Source organism: Cyprinus carpio, chromosome B1 (genome assembly GCF_018340385.1).
Source record: "Cyprinus carpio isolate SPL01 chromosome B1, ASM1834038v1, whole genome shotgun sequence".
NCBI lineage: Eukaryota > Metazoa > Chordata > Actinopteri > Cypriniformes > Cyprinidae > Cyprinus > Cyprinus carpio.
The window spans coordinates 5,748,759-5,768,003 of NC_056597.1; the positions used below are offsets into that span (position 1 = coordinate 5,748,759).

General features: G+C 36.4%; 2 protein-coding genes across 2 annotated transcripts; one reads left to right on the forward strand and one right to left on the reverse strand.

The window, feature by feature from the left end:
- Positions 1–1,235: 1,235 nt before the first annotated feature.
- Positions 1,236–16,115, reverse strand: LOC109081519 (periodic tryptophan protein 2 homolog). The gene is given in 20 exon segments (XM_042717569.1): positions 1,236–1,573; positions 1,658–1,732; positions 1,955–2,105; positions 2,202–2,420; positions 2,562–2,627; positions 2,773–2,881; positions 4,727–4,733; positions 9,388–9,568; positions 9,680–9,808; positions 9,811–9,829; positions 10,109–10,255; positions 11,231–11,389; positions 11,462–11,598; positions 11,684–11,754; positions 12,055–12,213; positions 12,369–12,640; positions 12,752–12,887; positions 13,767–13,910; positions 15,162–15,219; positions 16,112–16,115. Coding segments are annotated over 20 exon segments (2,397 nt in total). The 3' UTR covers positions 1,236–1,419.
- Positions 16,116–16,117: 2 nt separating this feature from the next.
- LOC109093913 (thymosin beta-11) lies at positions 16,118–18,341 on the forward strand. The gene is made up of 3 exons (XM_042716331.1): positions 16,118–16,272; positions 17,161–17,270; positions 17,435–18,341. The coding sequence occupies exons 2-3, from the start codon at positions 17,171–17,173 to the stop codon at positions 17,464–17,466; spliced, it is 132 nt and encodes a 43-aa protein (XP_042572265.1). The 5' UTR covers positions 16,118–16,272; positions 17,161–17,170; the 3' UTR covers positions 17,467–18,341.
- The last annotated feature ends 904 nt before the right edge of the window (positions 18,342–19,245 follow it).

The window sequence follows — 19,245 nt, forward strand, 5'->3', positions numbered from 1 at the left end:
TACTATGTCGGTCTTGTTGACTTTAGAAAAACACTGTCAGGTTTAATTGCTTAGTAGCACTGTATGTTCTGAAACAGGGCAATTTTCCTTTGTCAGTGTCATTTCCATTATATATCAAGCTATAACATTCCTCTGGTAGAATGAAATGAGGGAGGTGCAAGTTACATTACATTCTAAACTTTGAATTAAAATGCAAGCTCCTAGTGAAACTGTAAAGTTAAAGAAACACCCATTTATAAATATGACAGAGCATACCTTTTTCTACACTAAGTTCCTAAACATTTCTTGTATTTTGTTCTAATTTATTTATCTTTCAATTAATATTTGAACTATGGCAGCCCGTCTGATTTGGAGGCTACACTGAAGCCAACAAGCCAAGAAAGTTTTAAAATGTGATGTCCGGTTGGATAATCCATTTTATCCACACACACTGGAACCAGCTGACGGTGTCATTACATCTCTGTGTCTGGAAGCAGTGTGTAAAGACATTCAAACATACTGTCTAGCTTTACAGGGGCTTTCCAAACTTATGCGTCCTGGTGGACTTTTGGTCATGATAGGTGTTCTGGGTGAGAGCTTCTACAAGGTGGATGAACAGCTCTTTTCTTGTCTTGGACTGAGTCGGGATAATATTGAAGAAGCACTCAGTGGATTAGGCCTCTAAATCCAGGAGTTTAACATACTGCCAGCAGAAGACAGTGAGAACAACTCTGTATCTGACTTTGAGGCCGTTTTTCATCTTGTAGCTAGAAAACCCTCTGAGTGAAAGCACAAATAGAGGGATTTATATAATACAGCAAAACAGTTTAAATCTAGAGCACCCCAAAATAAATCCCTTTTTATAGCCCAGGATTTTTCTGCTTATTAATAAATCCACTGTAGATGATTTAGCATTTTAGATGAGCATGGAATGAATATCTCTTGAAACTTTTAATGTTTTATAATGTTAGGATTTTAAAAATAGATTTTAAAACTATATCTAAGATCTAAAGGAATATTAAGAGATTTATTTTGGTTAAAATGTTCACTTTTTTAAATAATATTATTTTTGAAGTAATAAACATTACTATGAAATCTATTTCATGAATTACATTCTTTACTCAAAAAATACAAAAGAGAGCTTCGTCAGTGCACTTGGGGAATATTTAATCCAAACGTTCCTCACTATGAACCATTTTAATACCTACAAAGCCACAGGACCAAGCTTGTATAATATTGTACAATATTACTCCATGTCATGAAACAGTCGGTTTTATATTGGAGTAAGTGTTACAAATGGAAAATTAAACACAAATGAATGCAAATGATTGGTTCTTGCTCTGTAGCACAAATTTGACAAAATACATAAACCTGCACAATAACTGCTGCTTGTCCAAGTCCTGACCTGGCTCTGTTATGTTTCAGCTGAAGTGTTTATGATCAGTTTTCTACTATTATATTCTCCTCATCACCTCCGGAGTCCATTGCCACCTCCTCCTCTTCATCACTGAGGGATTCTGCTGCTGTTCTTTTGACCCCTCTCTGTTTAGACAGAGCAGCAGCGTAACGAATGTTATAAATATTCCAGTCGCAACTAGAAAGAAAGCAAAAGTGTTATTTAAAATTAATCCAGAAAGAAAAACTATCAGTTTCATTTTTTGAATTCTGTCAAGCTTACAGTTTGGACAGATCATCACTGTGTCTTTGGATGCTCTTCAGCAGCTGCTGTACAGTAGGTAATACAGCTCCGGATCTGAAAATGAGACAAATCAACAGTCTTACAGAGCTTACCAACAACAGATAAAACACTGCAAAATAGGACATGAAACATTTCTCATTACTTTTCTGCATGGAAAAAAAACAATTGTGAAATGAGGCATTTACTGATCACCTTCAGGAGAAAAAACTTTTTAGGTGCCATTTTTGCAAAACCCTATAAACAATGGTATGATAATATGATGTAAAAGCTGCTTACCGGTTCTTGAGCTTTTGTCCATGTAGGGTGAGCAGACACTGAGCCCAGCTGAGGTAGAACTGCAGGTGGTTGGACTTTTCCAATGTTGAGGCCACAAAGTTCAGAAGTTTATCCACATACACATCCGGCAGTGAGCTACATACCACTGTAACTGAAATGTCATACAATAATATGAAAAGAATGACAAAAAAATTATGTATTTTGAATATGACAAGAATATATTTGACAATTTTAAGACGGAACATACTTTGGTCATAAGGAACTGCCTCCAGAACCTCTCTTATGAGTGGCATTTCATTTAGCCGAAAAGACAGCAAAATGGCTGATGCCCACTCTTTTTTCTTCACCTGCTGCCGTATGCTTGCTGGCATGACATCCATGTCTAGATCATAGGGGTCAAACACCAGTGAGGCGTCAAGAGAGTAGATCAGCAACCCTTCAGTGGAAGCTGCCGCCCAGCTGCGCCCTGAATGGAGAATAGAGAATAGTTCAAATTCCATTCCATATTCAATAAAAATATTAGGAAGTCTGGATAAACATGATTTTGAATAGTAAATTATACTGAAATCTCTATCAGTGTGTTGTGCTGTAAAGACAAAAACTCTACCGGTAGGTGAAAAGCAGAGAGAGCTAACACGGATCTCTGGTTTATAGCGTCTGGAGCTCATATCACCTGAAAGAAGAGGAGAGACAGGCATGAGAGCTGCATGCAAAAGCCAGTATTATTATATGTGCAATAATACATTCAAAGCACTTAAAAACAAAATGCTCAGCTACACTGATTGGCAGGTTTACTAATCAGTGAGATGTGGACTCACCTCTCTTGACTCCAGGAAGACTGAGCTCCACTCCGTCTCCATCCCCTATGCCTTCATCCACTAAAGAGAGACTACCAAACTCTGTCATCTTACGCCTGTCGAGGAACTCCTGAGAAAAGAAGAACATGGCAGATGTAGTCCAGTGATCATGTGGCATTTCTCATGCCTGTCAATTCACAATTGAAGTCAACAGGTGGGTCAAAGAGGCGATGATGAAGTAGGTGTTGATTTGTGTTACCTCTATTTTTCAATAAAAACTCAAAGTAGAAAATAAGTCATTTTGGGAGCTTGGTTTCAGTAAAAGCAATTTTTGGACAAATGCGGATGTTTTGAGTTCTAAAACATTCAGTATACTTCTAGAATTTTTTATATATATTATATATATTGTTATGTCAATCTATCGTTCTATCTGTCCATATTGTTATATTATTGTGATATTACTGAATTCATGGCAAATGCAACAAATGTAATATAATGAATTCTCGTCACATAGAAATGCACTTGACAGTAAAGCATTGATTTTGAGCTAGAATTGCGGGAAATTTACTGCTTATAAAATCTGTGATCATTTCCTCACCCTTCTGAGGAACATAAAAGAAGATATTTTGTATTTTACCACACAATTTTGGTTACCCTTGATTTCTATCTGTATGGACAAAAACTGTCTTGAATTTTTCAAATGATCCTTTATGTTCTACAGAAGAAAGAAATTTATACAGGTTTGGAATGACATGTTATTGAGTAAATGATGATAATTTACATTTTTCGGTGAATCTCTCTTTAAGAACTTTATTATTTGTAAACAGTAAACACCTACTTTATATAAGATAACGCAGGGTTTCTACAGACATGAATAAGTTAAATTTAAGACTTCTTAAGACCTTTTTTAATACCACCTTATATGAAATTTAAGACCTAAACCTGTAATGGAAATACACATTTTATTACATACCTATTGGTAATATTTAATGTGTGTAAATTAAAAATATATATATCATTGCTGTAATAAATGATATTACTACGATATACAGTGAACTATTAATGTCAGCAGACACTATTCCATACAGAATATCCCTGCAAAATAACTGAATCACTGATATTTTTGGTGGAGTAAACAAATTTATTCTGAAGCAATATTTTCATCAGTGTTCTATAATCTTTTACATACATAAATCTGCATATTTTTATGTACCTTTACAAAGGCCTGTTTTTAACCATGTCAAATTATTACAATTTATCAATAAATTCAATATACACTATATGGCTGATATCAATCACATTAAATTACAAACCCGATTCCAAAAAAGTTGGGACACTGTACAAATTGTGAATAAAAACAGAATGCAATGATGTGGAAGTTTAAAATGTCAATATTTTATTCAGAATACAACATAGATGAAAAATGTTTAAACTGAAAAATATAAATTTAAGGGAAAAATAAGTTGATTTTAAATTTCATGGCATCAACATCTCAAAAAAGTTGGGACAAGGCCATGTTTACACTGTGTGGCATCCCCTCTTCTTTTTATAACAGTCTGCAAACGTCTGGGGACTGAGGAGACAATTTGCTCAAGTTTAGGAATAAGAATGTTGTCCCATTCTTGTCTAATACAGGCTTCTAGTTGCTCAGCTGTCTTAGGTCTTCTTTGTCGCATCTTCCTCTTTATGATGCACCAAATGTTTTCTATGGGTGAAAGCTCTGGACTGCAGGCTGGCCATTTCAGTACCCGGATCCTTTTTCTATGCAGCCATGATGTTGTAATTAATGCAGTATGTGGTGTGGCATTGTGATGTTGGAAAATGCAAGGTCTTCCCTGGAAGAGATGACGTCTGGATGGGAGCATATGTTGTTCTAGAACTTGGATATACCTTTCAGCATTGATGGTGCCTTTCCAGATGTCATAGGTGTGATTGGCAAAGGACAAAAAAGCAGGAAACTATACAGTGGACTTACCATGACACTGTGACATAATTTATATACATTTAATGAAAAAATTACAAACAGTGCACATTGAATTAGATTACTTCTGTTTCTTGGCAGTAGTGTTGTCACGGTACCAAAATTTCAGTATTCGGTAATGATACCAGTAAAAATCCACGGTTCTCGGTACCAATTTCTGTACCAAAGCAAAACACAAAAACTTTTGACAACACTACTTGGCAGCAAGCTTTTTCAATGCTTTCAGCCGCAGCTTTTGATAAGTCGGAATACGATTCCATAGGTTATATTTCAGCACGAATTTCGCGAATGGACAGCGACTCTTAAGTAGCACGTAGAACGCATTCATGTCAAGTACATTTTTTGGGAAAAGCGCGTGGAATTGCGGCGAGCGTTTGTAACCTTGCACGTAGAGAGCGCTCTTCAGAGCTAAGATACATTGTTATCGGGAAACTCGACCCAGATCAGTTTTAAGCATTCATTAGTGAATCGGTTCAAAGGAGTCATTAGTTCGCAAATCGAACGTGTCATTAGTGGACAGATATGCTCATATGCTCCGCACATATAACGTTACTCCCAAATATATTTTTAGGTCGCACAGATTAAATTTCAGGAGCATATGCGACAAAAATGTTGGCAATTTCGAGCCTTGTAGAAGCTGCTAAGCTTTCTAACGTTAGCTAGAAGTAAGCAATAACCAACATGGCGTTACTTTGCTAAGTTAGCCCAGAATCGTTTAACATTAATGTTATGGAATCATGACAAAAATGATCAATAGATTGGTTAAATTTTACTAGACCTGCATATAAAAATGAAAGACAATATATTGGATTTGATCACCTGAATGATCCGTGTTCACTGTCTTCGTCAGTCAACTGAAGCTGTTCACGTGAGTAGATGCTTGGGTGTGTGCGCATTCATAACGGTGCGCGTACACTTTGAAGTTCAATCGTGACAAATGATTGGACTACTTGCGGAGTGACGGCATGAATCAGAGGCACAAAAAACGTTGACAGCGGTGAGCGGTCATTATGTTTACCAATACCCAACCCATCGCACCCCCCCCCTTTTTTTTTTTTTGCAAGATTTACGAGAGCATCATTTTCAGGTCGGAAAAGCCGGATTTCCGGAAGCTGCCCATGCCACATGCACTTATGCAACCCCATACCATCAGAGGTGCAGGCTTCTGAACTGAGTGCTGATAACAACTTGGGTTGTCCTTGTCCTCTTTAGTCCGGATGACATGGCGTCCCAGTTTTCCAAAAAGAACTTCAAATTTTGATTCGTCTGACCACAGAACAGTTTTCCACTTTACCACAGTCCATTTTAAATGAGCCAAGGCCCAGAGAAAATGCCTGCACTTCTGGATCATGTTTAGATATGGCTTCTTTTTTGACCTATAGAGTTTTAGCCGGCAACAGTGAATGGCACGGTCACCGACAATGTTTTCTGGAAGTATTCCTGAGCCCATGTTGTGATTTCCATCACAGTAGCATTCCTGTATGTGATGCAGTGCCGTCTAAGGGCCAGAAGATTACGGGCATCCAGTATGGTTTTCCGGCCTTGACCCTTACGCACAGAGAATGTTCCAGATTCTCTGAATCTTTAGATGATATTATGCACTGTAGATGATGATAACTTCAAACTCTTTGCAATTTTTCTTCAAGAAACTCCTTTCTGATATTGCTCCACTATTTTTCGCCACAGCATTGGGGGAATTGGTGATCCTCTGCCCATCTTGACTTCTGAGAGACACTGCCACTCTGAGAGACTCTTTTTATACCCAATCATGTTGCCAGTAGACCTAATAAGTTGCAAATTAGTCCTCCAGCTGTTCCTTATATTTACATTTAACTTTTCCGGCCTCTTATTGCTACCTGTCCCAACTTGTGGAATGTGTAGCTCTCATGAAATCCAAAATGAGACAATATTTGGCATGACATTTCAAAATGTCTCACTTTCAACATTTGATATGTTATCTATATTCTATTGTGAATAAAATATAAGTTTATGAGATCTGTAAATTATTCCATTCCTTTTTTACTCACAATTTGTACAGTGTCCCAACTTTTTTGGAATCGGGTTTGTATTTACACTGCAAATAACAATAATTACAACTGCAATAAATAATGTTATGAGATTAATGTTTTAAATGCATTTATGAATATACAAATAAGAAATGTTGTGGGGAAAGATGCATACTTTTCAACATTCTTCTCAACTAAACTACCAGTAAGTGGCGGTAAGTCACTTAAGTGAGTCACTGAGTCATTCGTTCATTCAACTGACTGAGTGTGTTATCATGCTGGTATCTTAACGACTTTTGTGGACAGGTGACTCCTGAAGTTTTTCATATTCTTCATATTCTGTGTGGTGGTCAGATAGAAATTAATATTTTCCAGTAAGTTTAAATAGATGTTTACCTTTTATGGCCATTTTACCTTTATAAAGCCATTTTTTCTATAAATGTCCATCATCTTTTGAGTCAATTTCTTACATTTAATCAGTAATTAGAATAATAAGACATTTGGGCTGTTACCAAGCAAATGAAATCAGTATCAACAAAATTTATTTTTGCAATCCAGACATAGTGGCACCAAGTGGCATTTAGGAGTTACACACTGTTTAAATCAGAACATGAATGCATTTAACCTGCAGTTACAAATGCATGAATAATTTGATATATTAAACATAAAATATTGAATACTGATATTTGAATGATTTAAAAAATTAAAAGGTACTTTAAATGTGAAATTAAAACCGTCAATAGGTGGCAGCAAGTCACCATTAATAAGTGAGTCATTGCGATTGAACTGAATAATTAAAATGGTTGATTCATTCAGGAACAAAGATGCTAAACAGCACTGTGGATTTGTTTGGAATTATTTGTTGGCGAAATAGTGCAAAACCAGGCAATATGGTGTCTAAAACGTAAGTATATAAATATATATAAATATAAATATACACATTGTCTACCCCCATGTCTTGAAATTGTGATCATTCTGAATCTGACTGTATTTTAATAGACTGAATCATGCAGTGAAAGAGTGCACTGTAAATGCGCACACGCACTAAGACTTCACGTAATGCGTGCACTCTGTAGGTGTTTTGAATGTTTTTTTGCTTTGTGAGAATATTGAGCAAAATAGCTCACTTGTCATGGTGTTGCAAATGTTTCAAATAAACTAAACATTCTGAATTTTTACTCAGTGTGTTTATTCTGAGTTTATGTGTGCGGTTACTCTCATTTGTTCTGAAGTCTCTCACAAAGAAACAAACAGAGACTTTTTAAGGACCCGCGGATACCCTGTAGTGTGATATTTATTATTATTACATATTTACAGTCATGCCCAAAAATATGGACACCTTTGGTAAATATGATCAAAGAAGGCTGTGAAAATTAATCTGCATTGTTAATCCTTTTGATCTTTTATTTAAAAAAATCACAAAAATCTAACCTTTAATTGGATAATAAGAATTTAAAATGAGGGGAAATATCATTATGAAATAAATGTTTTCCTATAATACACATTGACCACAATTAAGGACACCCTTTTATTGAATTCTTTTTTAAACCTCCATTTGCAAGTTTAACAGCTCTAAAATTTCTCCTATAATGCCTGATGAGGTTAGAGAACACCTGACAAGAGATCAGAGACCATTCCTTCATCCAGAATCACTTCAGACCCTTTAGATTCCCAGCTCCATGTTGGTGCTTCTCCTCTTCACACCACACTCATTTTCTATAGTGTTCAGGTCAGAGGACTGGAATGGCCATAGCAGAAGCTTGATTTTGTTCACAGTGACCCATTTTTGTGTTGTTTTTGAGGTTTGTGTTTGGATTATTGTACGGTTGGATGATCCAAACATGGTCCATTATAAGATTTCTAACAGAGTCAATCACTTTTTGATTTTTATCTGTTGGTATTTGATAGAATCAAAGATGCCATGTATCTAAACAAGATGTCCAGGACCTCCAGCAGAAATATAGGCCCACATCATCAAAAATACAGCAGTATATTTCATTGTACACATGGGGTACTTTTTATCCCAGTTTTCACCAAACCCATCTTGAGTGTTTGCTGCTAAAAACTAATTTTTTAGTTTCATCTGACTATAGAAACAAGCATCATAAGAAACAACAGTTTCTTATAACAAAATAATATTTTTTATGATCAACTAGAATAATTCTTGAAACAAACCCAAACAACATGTGTTTATTGAATCTTGTAGGTTCTTTTTGACAATTTTTTTTAAGGTTTTCTGACCCTGAGACTCAACTATTTTCTGCAATTCTCCAGCTGTGGTTCTTGGAGAGTCTTTAGGCACTCAAACTCTCTTTCTCACTGCACATTAGGACGATATAGACACACGTTCTCTTCCAGGCAGTTTTGTAACATTTTATGTTAATTGGAAGTTCTTAATTATTGCCCTGATGTCTCATATTCATCTTTTAAGCTCGTAAAACATCTTTGTGTTGAATCACTCAATAATAAAATGTGACATTCTGTAGTTTTGTCTCATATTCATCTTTTAATCATATTTACAGATTTCTTGACTCCACAGCAAACAAAACAATTTTGTCTTTACTGTTCCAATACTTATGGAGGGCACTGTATAATGTATTTATTTATTGTTTTTTTTATTATTATTATTTGTAGCTATCTGTGACTTACTTTCCCTTGGCTGACTGTTTAGCAGTGATCTTTACTGTTTCTTTACGGCCCATCTGCAGGTCATGGCGGCCAGAGATAGAGCCAGTCTGTCCTCCAGTCTGAGGGTTCCAGAATGTGATCTCACCATCCAGAGAGGCAACTGCCAACTCCTGACCATCAGGACGATACGTTACAGCGAGTCCTGAATAAAGACAGGTGCCAGACATCTTTAAATAACACATCCTTGTCTTTCCAAACCACCTGCTCTATTTCTCTCTAAACATTTACATAAACGGTCACTTTGTAAACTTGCCATCAGAGGTGAGCCGCAAAGTCTCTTTGGTCTGCCAGCTGTCCAGCATGTCCCACAGCCGGACTGTTTTGTCCCATGACACACTGGCAAGCACAGACTGGACTGGACTGAAGCACAAGTTGCTGACAGCCCCTCATGACCACTGAGCACCTGCTCCAGCAGTAAAGAGTTACAAAGAACCCAATTACATATCAAATGATGTTTGCACTGAAATTATTATTCTTGGCTGAAATGGAAAATGATGGACCCACTAGGACAAAAGGCAAATCCTAAGCCTAAGTTTAAGTTTCATTTTGAGTATTCAACCAGTTACAACAATCCATACTGTTTATTGACAAATTGATAATTATATACAAAAAAAACAAGGATATTACACACTGCACTTATCACATTATCAAAAACAAGCACACCAATTCAGCGGTATCTGACCTCTAGCAGTCGTCCAGTCTGCATGGACCATAGGAAGATCTCAAAAGAGTCTTGAGAACCTGCACACACCAACTCCCCACTACTGTCCACTGCCAGAGAAGAGAACTGAGCCGGTCGTGGAGATGTCATGGTACGGAAGTATGGTACCTGAGAAAACAGAATGAGAACAGAGTAAGAATAAACAGAGAGCAGAGCAGTGCAGAATGTGTATACTAGGAAACATTCTTTTCAAGCTATATTTCTACAAGTGATACCCTTACTACAAGTAAATGACAAGTAAAAAGAGCTATAAATTGGAGAAATCTGTAAATAATTGAGCGGTCTATTTTTTGACTCACAATCAATGAATTCAACACTCATGTTCTGAACATAGGATCAATAACAAAACCAAGCAAGCTTTTAAGTTTTCACTGAGACCAAAACCAAATCTGAAAATAAAATGTATTTAGTAATTAATTAAATAATCACATTTCTTAAATTCTGTCATTAATTACTCACCCTCATGTCGTTCCAAACTCATTTGACCTTCACTCATCTTCAGAACACAAATTAAAATATTTTTTATGAAACAGTCTATTCACAACAGTACCACGCACGCATGAGGTGCTGCTGACGCAGGAGCCAGCGTTCTGACGTAGAACACAGATGCACTGCACCTTGTTTGAATACAGAGGAATGCACACGCATGCATCATGGTACTGTTGTGAACATGCGTCTAAGACTCACATGGAAGAGAAGAAATTGTTGAATAAAGTCATATTTTTGTTTTCTTTGCACATAAACATAGCTTTATAAAATTACGGTTGAACCACTGATGTCACAGTGAATATTTTACTACGTTTCTGGCCCTTGATCGTGGTAGTTCCATTGCTGTATATGCAGGGTCAGAAAGCTCTCGGATTTCATCAAAAATATCTTAATTTGTGTTCCGAAGATGAGTGAAGGTCAAATGGGTTTGGAACGAAATGAGGGTGAGTAATTAATGATTAATAATTAATTTATAACATGCCATAAAAGGAGCACAAAAGAATATGAAAATAAAGGCTAAATTCATAAACATCACAGAGGAAACCAAACCATGAAGTATTGTGCAACAGTGAATGCATAGTTGGAAATGGATACCAGCTGATACCTGTGTAGGTCAAATGCTCTAACAGTGCCATCTAGTGAGGCACTGACCACCACAAAGCCACTGGAGGTGAAGGCAACATTGGTGACACTGCTGGAGTGTTCAGTGAACGCCACAAAACAGAGGCCACTGTTGGTGTTCCACACTTTAACCTGGAAAGCAACAGTTTAACTGTATCTCTCTTATTTATTCCCTCGACAAAAACCTAGTTATAGAAGACTTACCTACCCATCATCTCCTCCAGTAACAAGATACTGACCATCAGGTGAATAAGCCAAAGAGTTCATGTTGTTGAAGTGTCCCTGCTGTTTGAACACGTAGGACTCACTCTGCCATTCCCAAACCAGCAGTTGGCCCAGACCTTTAACACGGGACACAAACAAGGCATTACAGTAATGGACAGCACACCGTTGTGCTCTGAAAAACAAAATGATTGAGAGCAATACCTGAACAGCCAAAGCCAATCCAGTCACCAGTTGGATTCATAGCAATGGTAGAAATCCTCTGATCTGAAATACTAGATGTGATATTATGCTACATTACAATTCAATAATCAGTAGTCACAAACACCTGTGACTAAGACTGAAGATACATTAAAATACACAATACTCTGGTTGTTAGGGCTAGGCAAAAATGTAGCAAACTTCACTTCCTAAAACTCCCAAGACCTTTCACTCTATATAAAACATATTTTAATTGAATTGTCCTGGTGGGCTGCACACAATAGAATACACAGTAAACAGTGCAGTCTTGTTCACGAAAGATAGCTCTTGACTCACCAGACCTGCTGGAGATTTTTGACAAATACAAGTTTCACTGGAAAATATATGCCAAACCTGAGTGAATGAGGTCAAATTCTGGCAGCTCATGCAGGTGGAATGCTCCAGATGCGAAACCTGTCACAAGGATGTGTGTTTTCTTGTGAAAAGCTGCAGCTGTCAATTTGTTGAAATCACCCGCCTTGTTAAAATAGTGTCTGCAATAAAAGACAGCTTTAAAATGTTATTACAGAGGCGTGAGAGCATTTGCCATGTTTCATAACAAAAACACTGATTATGGTGTGAATAAATCTTAAGAGTAGACCCACAGATTGAAGAAATAAGAATAGTTTCAGAGGGGGAAAAGACTCACTTACTCCTCTGTGAATAACGGACATTTTTGATGCCTTCCACTTGTTTGGGTGTATCTGCGCTTCCTTTAATCACATCTCCTCTGGTCTCTCCATCCTCCCCTATAATTTCCTCAACATCATCATCATCTTTGTTTTCTTCCCCTTCTTCTCTCTTTTTTTTCTCCTCCTCCATCTTCTTTCTTTTAGAGTATTTTGGGCCATACTGTAAGCCCTCAAGCTCAGTGTCACTTTCCCATACACACAAAGTGCCCTCTTGGCTCACTGTGTACATCTGTGAAAACAAATGAAACCACTTATATGTGGCATATGTGAGCACAGGTCATTACAGCAATGCAAAAACAAACTTAACATTCACCCCTGTGCTACACAAATGCATACGTACATCTAAGCTGTCCTTCTCAAAGAAACAGCCCACTATGATGTCCTTATGGCCACCAAGCGAGTAGTAGATTAGATTCGCCCATCTCTCTGCTCCAAAGATCCAGGTAGTCATGTCCTTACTACCAACAGCAAAGCACCTAGTTATTAGTAAAGGAGAGTGAGAGTTTAATCTGTCACATAGTGGTAAAATTCAATTATTCCCACCTGCACTGTTTGTAGTTCATTACATTTCAAACACACAAGGTAATTCATAATAAAATCACGGCTAGAGCATCATGTGGGAAACAAAACCAGCATTTAAAAATTAACCAAATCTCATAAACATTCATTTGTGTTAATGCATTAAACAAATATTTCTAAATGTTCTATAAGGATCCCTAAAAGGAACAGTAAAGCTTATCAGAATGAGAGTTCAAACAGATGATAAAAACATCAAAATAATCCACAAGCAATCAACATGACTGCAGTCAATGAATTAACATCTTGTGAAGTGAAAAGTTACATGTTTGTAAGAAACAATAAGAAGTCCTCTATTCATCATATTACTTTCTCCAGTGAAAAAGGGCGTCTCATCTGAATCAGGAGAGAAATATGCACAGATCAAGCAGTGTTTACAAACATAAACAGGTCTAAACAAATATGTGGGGGGATTTTGATATGAGACGACAACAGTGGATGGACTTTTTCACTAATGAATGTTATTACAGATTAAGGACTTGTATTTTGGCCTGAAGCAATGGTTTGAAATTATGTGGATTATTGTGATTATTTTATTAGCTCTTTGGACTCTCATTCTGACGACACCCACTGGTAAGCAAATGATGTAATGCTAAATTTCTCCATTCCATTCCCATGAAGAAACAAACTCATCTACATTGGATTGTCTGAGGGTGAAATCATTTTGAACTGAACTATTCCTTTAAGAGTGCAAGAATTTATAAAAAGCACAATAAAAAGTGAATGCTTTTTGCAGCAGCATTCATACATTTAAGGATACAGAAAAAGCTGTTATGTACTTGGAATCATCTGTCCAGTCGATACATGTTGTCTCATCAAATGGTCCATAATAACTCTTGTCTAATGCAAATGCATTAAACTCTCGGTTTCTTTCAGGTGCATGATACATTAGAGGCACATTTTCCTTTGTTATCACAAACTTCCTTTAAAAAACGAAGGAACACGACCAGAGAAAATGTAAAAACTAAGAGCTGTTCATGCATAAAATCATATTATAAAGGTAATAAGTGCTGTGTGTAATAACTAACTTTCCATCAGGGGAGAAGGACACACTGTGCACAGGACTGTGGAAGTGATGATGGTGAAGTTTTTTTTTTTCTATTCAAGCATTTACTTGAGTGGCATTTCACAGCTGCAGGTTTGTGAAAAAACTGAGGATCCATGCTATCCAGCATGTTCCAAAGGTTTAAGTCAACTCGTCTTTATTTATATATGCTGTATACAATACAGATTATTTCAAAGCAGCAGCTTTGCAGGAAAACAGCAGTATCAATTTTGGAATCTCAGCTATTGAAACAATTCAGATTCTGCTGCAAAGTAGCTCTAAAAAACAATAATGTAATTTTTCAGTTTAGTATTAATCTGGTTCAGTTCAATAACTGGAGTGTTGATATTGCAAATTTCTATTCAGCTATAAAGCAGCTCTACAGAATGAAAAAATGTCATCTTAATACAGCAAAGCATGCTTCACTAGAAGCAAGGAAATCTGACCCTCTGTATACATAATTTTAGATGGCAAGTGTCACAAATTTGCTGACAGAAAAGGTGCAGAAACTGTAATATAAAATTTCATTAGCAAAAATCAAACAAAAAGTGCAAACATGCAGCAGGCAAAAAGCTAAAAAAAAAAAAAATCACATAAAAAGACCTGGTTATGGGCCTACTTTTGAATATTTGCATTGTCTAATGAAGAGCCATATAGATTGAAATGTTACTGTTGTTGAGAACTCGTAATAAATCATTATTCCACTTACAGAATTATTATTATTTCTTTGTCTTTTTTTTGTGATTAACGTTTTATGTCACAACCTCTTCATAATCCTTACACTGTTAACTCTTGGGTTTAAATTAGATGGAATTATTTTCAAAATGGTCTTCACGTTTTTAATACTGCTTATAACAGGAAAAAAATATGCATGGAGAATGATGGACTTTTCCATACCTTCATCAATAAGTATGGCAAGATTCCCGTCTGGAGAGATTCCCAAACAGCTGATGTTCTTTGTGGTGGACACTGGTAAGGTTTCCGATTTGTTACTGAAGAAATACAAAATACATTTCCTCAGTTGAAAACAGTATAACTTTTACTAGCTAATGAGATAGCATTTTCAGCTTATAAACGCAGTTAGTCTGGCAATAAAATCAGTGTTATTATGAAAAGGACTGATACTCACTTTTTCAAATCAAAGACGGAGATGCGGTTGCCGACAGGACTGATGACAGAATTTCCATCTTTAGAGAAACACAGGTTCCCATGTCGATAAAATGCCCCTAATAAGTTGGAAAACTAGAAGAAAACGCAAACACTTTGAATTAAAATATTCTGATTTAAGACAAACGTCCTGCTTTATTTGTGTTTGTTTAAAATTATTTCTCGTCAAAATAACCAGCAGTAAAGTATCACACAAATGTCTAATAAAAAGCAATACAATTATTCACGAGAAAAACATCAATAGTAAAATAATGTAGTAATACCTTGTATGCAAACTTCATGTTTTCTGGGATGTTATATTACAAATTATCAATTAAACATCATAAATCCATCGTTCTGCACGTGAAAAATTCTAAATGCATAAATGCACATGAAATAAAATACTTCCGGGTCAATACCAAACTAAAAGCACCCAGCATCGGCACATAAAAGTCTTCCAAAGGTTATTGCGAAATATAAAATAGTGTCACAATAAGTAGGTACAAACGGCGGAGAAAAAGAGACTTATGGAATTTATTTGACTCTTAATATGGTTTAATTCATCATTTATAGATGCTAACCAACTAACGTTATTTTATTTATTTAAAAAACACGTATACATGTATCTAACGCGAGCTGTTATGTTGCTATCTGCTAAATATAAATAAATAAATAAATAAATAAATAAATAAATAAATAAATAAATAAATAAATAAATAAATAAAGTTTGTGCTTAAAATGACACGTTACAGTCATGTCCACCAGGTGGTGTCTTGGCACAATGCTGAAATCATTTCAACGTAAAACTCAAAAAAGAAATAAAGGGGAAAAAAGATAGATTAATTGATCTCGTTGTCATAAACCATATCACTTCTGTATTTCGGTTTGTGAGTGTCTCTGATTAAAACGAATAATTTGGATAATATTAAATACCCATTGCCTGATCCTTGTTCTGTCCTCCAAGAGAACAGAGAAGTGACGTCAGCGTTTGATTAGCATATCTCCCTCTATATATTTCATGCTTGCGCATTGGCGCGCCACAGTACTGCGACGTAATTCAGCTAAAGGCTTCAAACTCTAATCCGACTACAAAGGTATGTGTTTTAGAGTTACGCATATAAAACAATGCTATTGGTACCGTGTTAACAATTGGAAATAATGCAAACCGTTATATCCCTATTTTTATTGAACGTGAAGTCTGTTCTTTTCCAAATAATTGTTGAAAACAAAGCATATGCCCTTGTATTTGAAAACGCGGTATATTCAAACATCTCCAGAACGTTACAAATAGTAAGAATAAATATGCAAATATTGATTTAAAGTCGATATTTTCAGGCGATCAAGGCGGTTAACCTATTTTCCTTTGTTAAGCCTCTTTGTGCTGCAAATGCATTAATAAGGATGTGACTCATTATGTCATTTGGCACATTTGCTGCCTTGTATCAAAAGCACAGTTGGCTGATGCGTTATAACGTGTGCTTGGTGAAGAGGGCGTTGAAAGAAACGGCAGCATTGAGTGCCGTGGGTGATAAAGCAGTACAGGGCGGTGGTTTTCCTGAATGCAATCACATTTTGCTAAAGGCAGTCTGAATGCTTTGCCTGACCGTACACGAAAGAAATGGAATCAAGAGCAAAAGTATGTAGGATTTTAGCCTTAGAAAAAAAAATAAAACAGAATTCCAGTAGCATTTAATCATTCATATTGTAACCTCAGCGTGGGAACTGCTATTGTTATGTAAATATTCAATTTTTCTGCCTCAGACGCCATTCAGAAAGGGTGCGGTTTTGTTCTGTTCTGTGTGAAGTGTCAGGAACATCAGCGGGATGTGATGCAAATCTCCTCAAAATGAACAATAGATTTCTAGAGTTTCATTGCCTCTGGTGTTTTAGAGAAGCAACCCTCGCTTTGGCTTAAACGCGTTTGCAGTCCAGAAAGAGTGTAAACGAAGTGTCATTTGTATTCTCTTTTGTTCCTTGAGCAGACAACCAATCATGTCTGACAAACCAAACCTTGAGGAGGTCACCAGCTTTGACAAAACCAAGCTGAAGAAGACTGAGACTCAGGAGAAAAACCCACTGCCGTCTAAAGAAAGTAAGAATTACAGCACAAAACTGTACTTTTTTTCTGGCTGGTATTACATAACTACAGTAAGCTGCAGTATCTGTGGCCTTAGGTCAAAATTTGTAATTTTCTCCTAGAATGCCATCAAATGACATTTACACTGAATTCTGCTAATTTTTTTTCTTTGTCCGCAGCCATTGAACAGGAGAAGCAGGCGTCCTCGTGAAGACACAAGCTGCCATCATGCACTGTGCACACTCCCTTCCCTGCATTGCCTTCTTTTCATTCACTTCTTTTAGCAGTATAACTTTGTAACCAAAATGTCAAAAAAGAAAATATGAAACAGAAAAAAAAAAAAAAGAAAGTCTAAAGTTGCATAACTGTCAGATGGGATGAGCCAACCCTCTAGCAACACCTAGATGCATCCGGACCGCCTCCCTTGTCCAGTCCAGCAATGAGAAGAACAAAATGCTCTAATTCCAGGAGCATGTGGCATGGATTCATCTGGTGCCCATGGTGGGCTGTTTTGCATTGGTTGCCATAGGACAAGGGGGCGTGGCCTAGCGGATATCCCCAAATTTTCATCATCCGATTGAGGCGTGGCTTTGTGTCGACAAGTGACCAGCTCTCAGAGTAATTGCATCATATTTTTTATTTCAAATTTTAGGATACACTGCACAATCTTTGGTTTTTATGTCAGTAATGATTAACACCTTCTTGTTAGTGCTGCTTCAGTGAAATGCTTTTTTTTTTTTTTTTTTTTTTTTATTGGCAAGAAAGAGGAAGAGAAAAAAAGCAAATTCAGTCTAGATGTGAAAACACTTCTAAGGACCGGGTGTTGTATTTTAATCGATTGTGCCCTTTTTATTGATGTGGTTTTGGGGTTGCTTTGTGTCGCACCCTGTCTTGGTTGTCTTGTTGTATGGCGTTTATCACCTTTCAAAATGTAAATTCAATGTGATCGCTTTCAGCTGTAGATCATTTTTTTTCTTGGGTTTTGTTAAAGGAATAAGCCTCAGCAACCATGTTATAATGCCACAAACCATTTATCAATAATGGAAAATTGAAACTGTTGTAATAAAAAAAACTTTGTTATCAGGATTTTCTTGTGTTTACTCTTAATTTGTTGTAATTTGCATTTATGCAAGATATAAAAATAGATTAATTTTACTGAGGATGCTAACGTGTAAATATTTCACCCTTTGTTCACTGACTATGCAATTAACTTGCAATCATGATCTATTGTGGGGATTTCTGAAGCTGCCTCTTGCACCATGGATTAGTGTCTCCTCTAAACCCTAATTACATTAGCATGGTGACACAGATTCCATATATCAATAGGTATAAAGCAAATCTCAGATTTAAAAAAACAAATGTTAGAAGAAAAGCACATACAGGACAGTAGATCTGTCAAATCCAAAATGAAACCATTTTAGCTCTATCTGAAATTGAGTAACCACAATCAGTTTTTCTCAATAATATTTAGACTTGTTAATCCATCATATCAGTTATTACCATAGTTACGCTCCAAACTCTGTCTTCATGGACAGCCTAAGTATGCATGTAATTAAAAAGGACAGTGGGCACAGTGTTTCCTATCAATGTGAAATTAAAATGGCCACAACTTCCTAGATAGAACAAGCAACTCATTCTCTGGTGATTTTTCTCTGCAGTAGAACTGTGTTGGGCACACTGACCAAACAGGATTTTAGCATGTGTCCTTGTAAGTGGATTGCTGTTAAGTCATTTACACTTAATACTGTATTAATCTCTCGGGAAAGGCACTGATTGGAAGTGATGGGCTAGAATTTCTATGTTTGTGTTCATTATATGTCATAATTATATTATAAATTCATAAAGATCTTCTGCATCTATTCTTCCTCATTCGCTTTCTACCCCCCCCCCCCCCAAGACCCCCCCCATCTCTCTCTCTCTCTCTCTCTCTCTCTCTCTCTCTTTGTCTCTATCAATCCATTGTATTAATTCCTTTTAAGATCTTAATCAA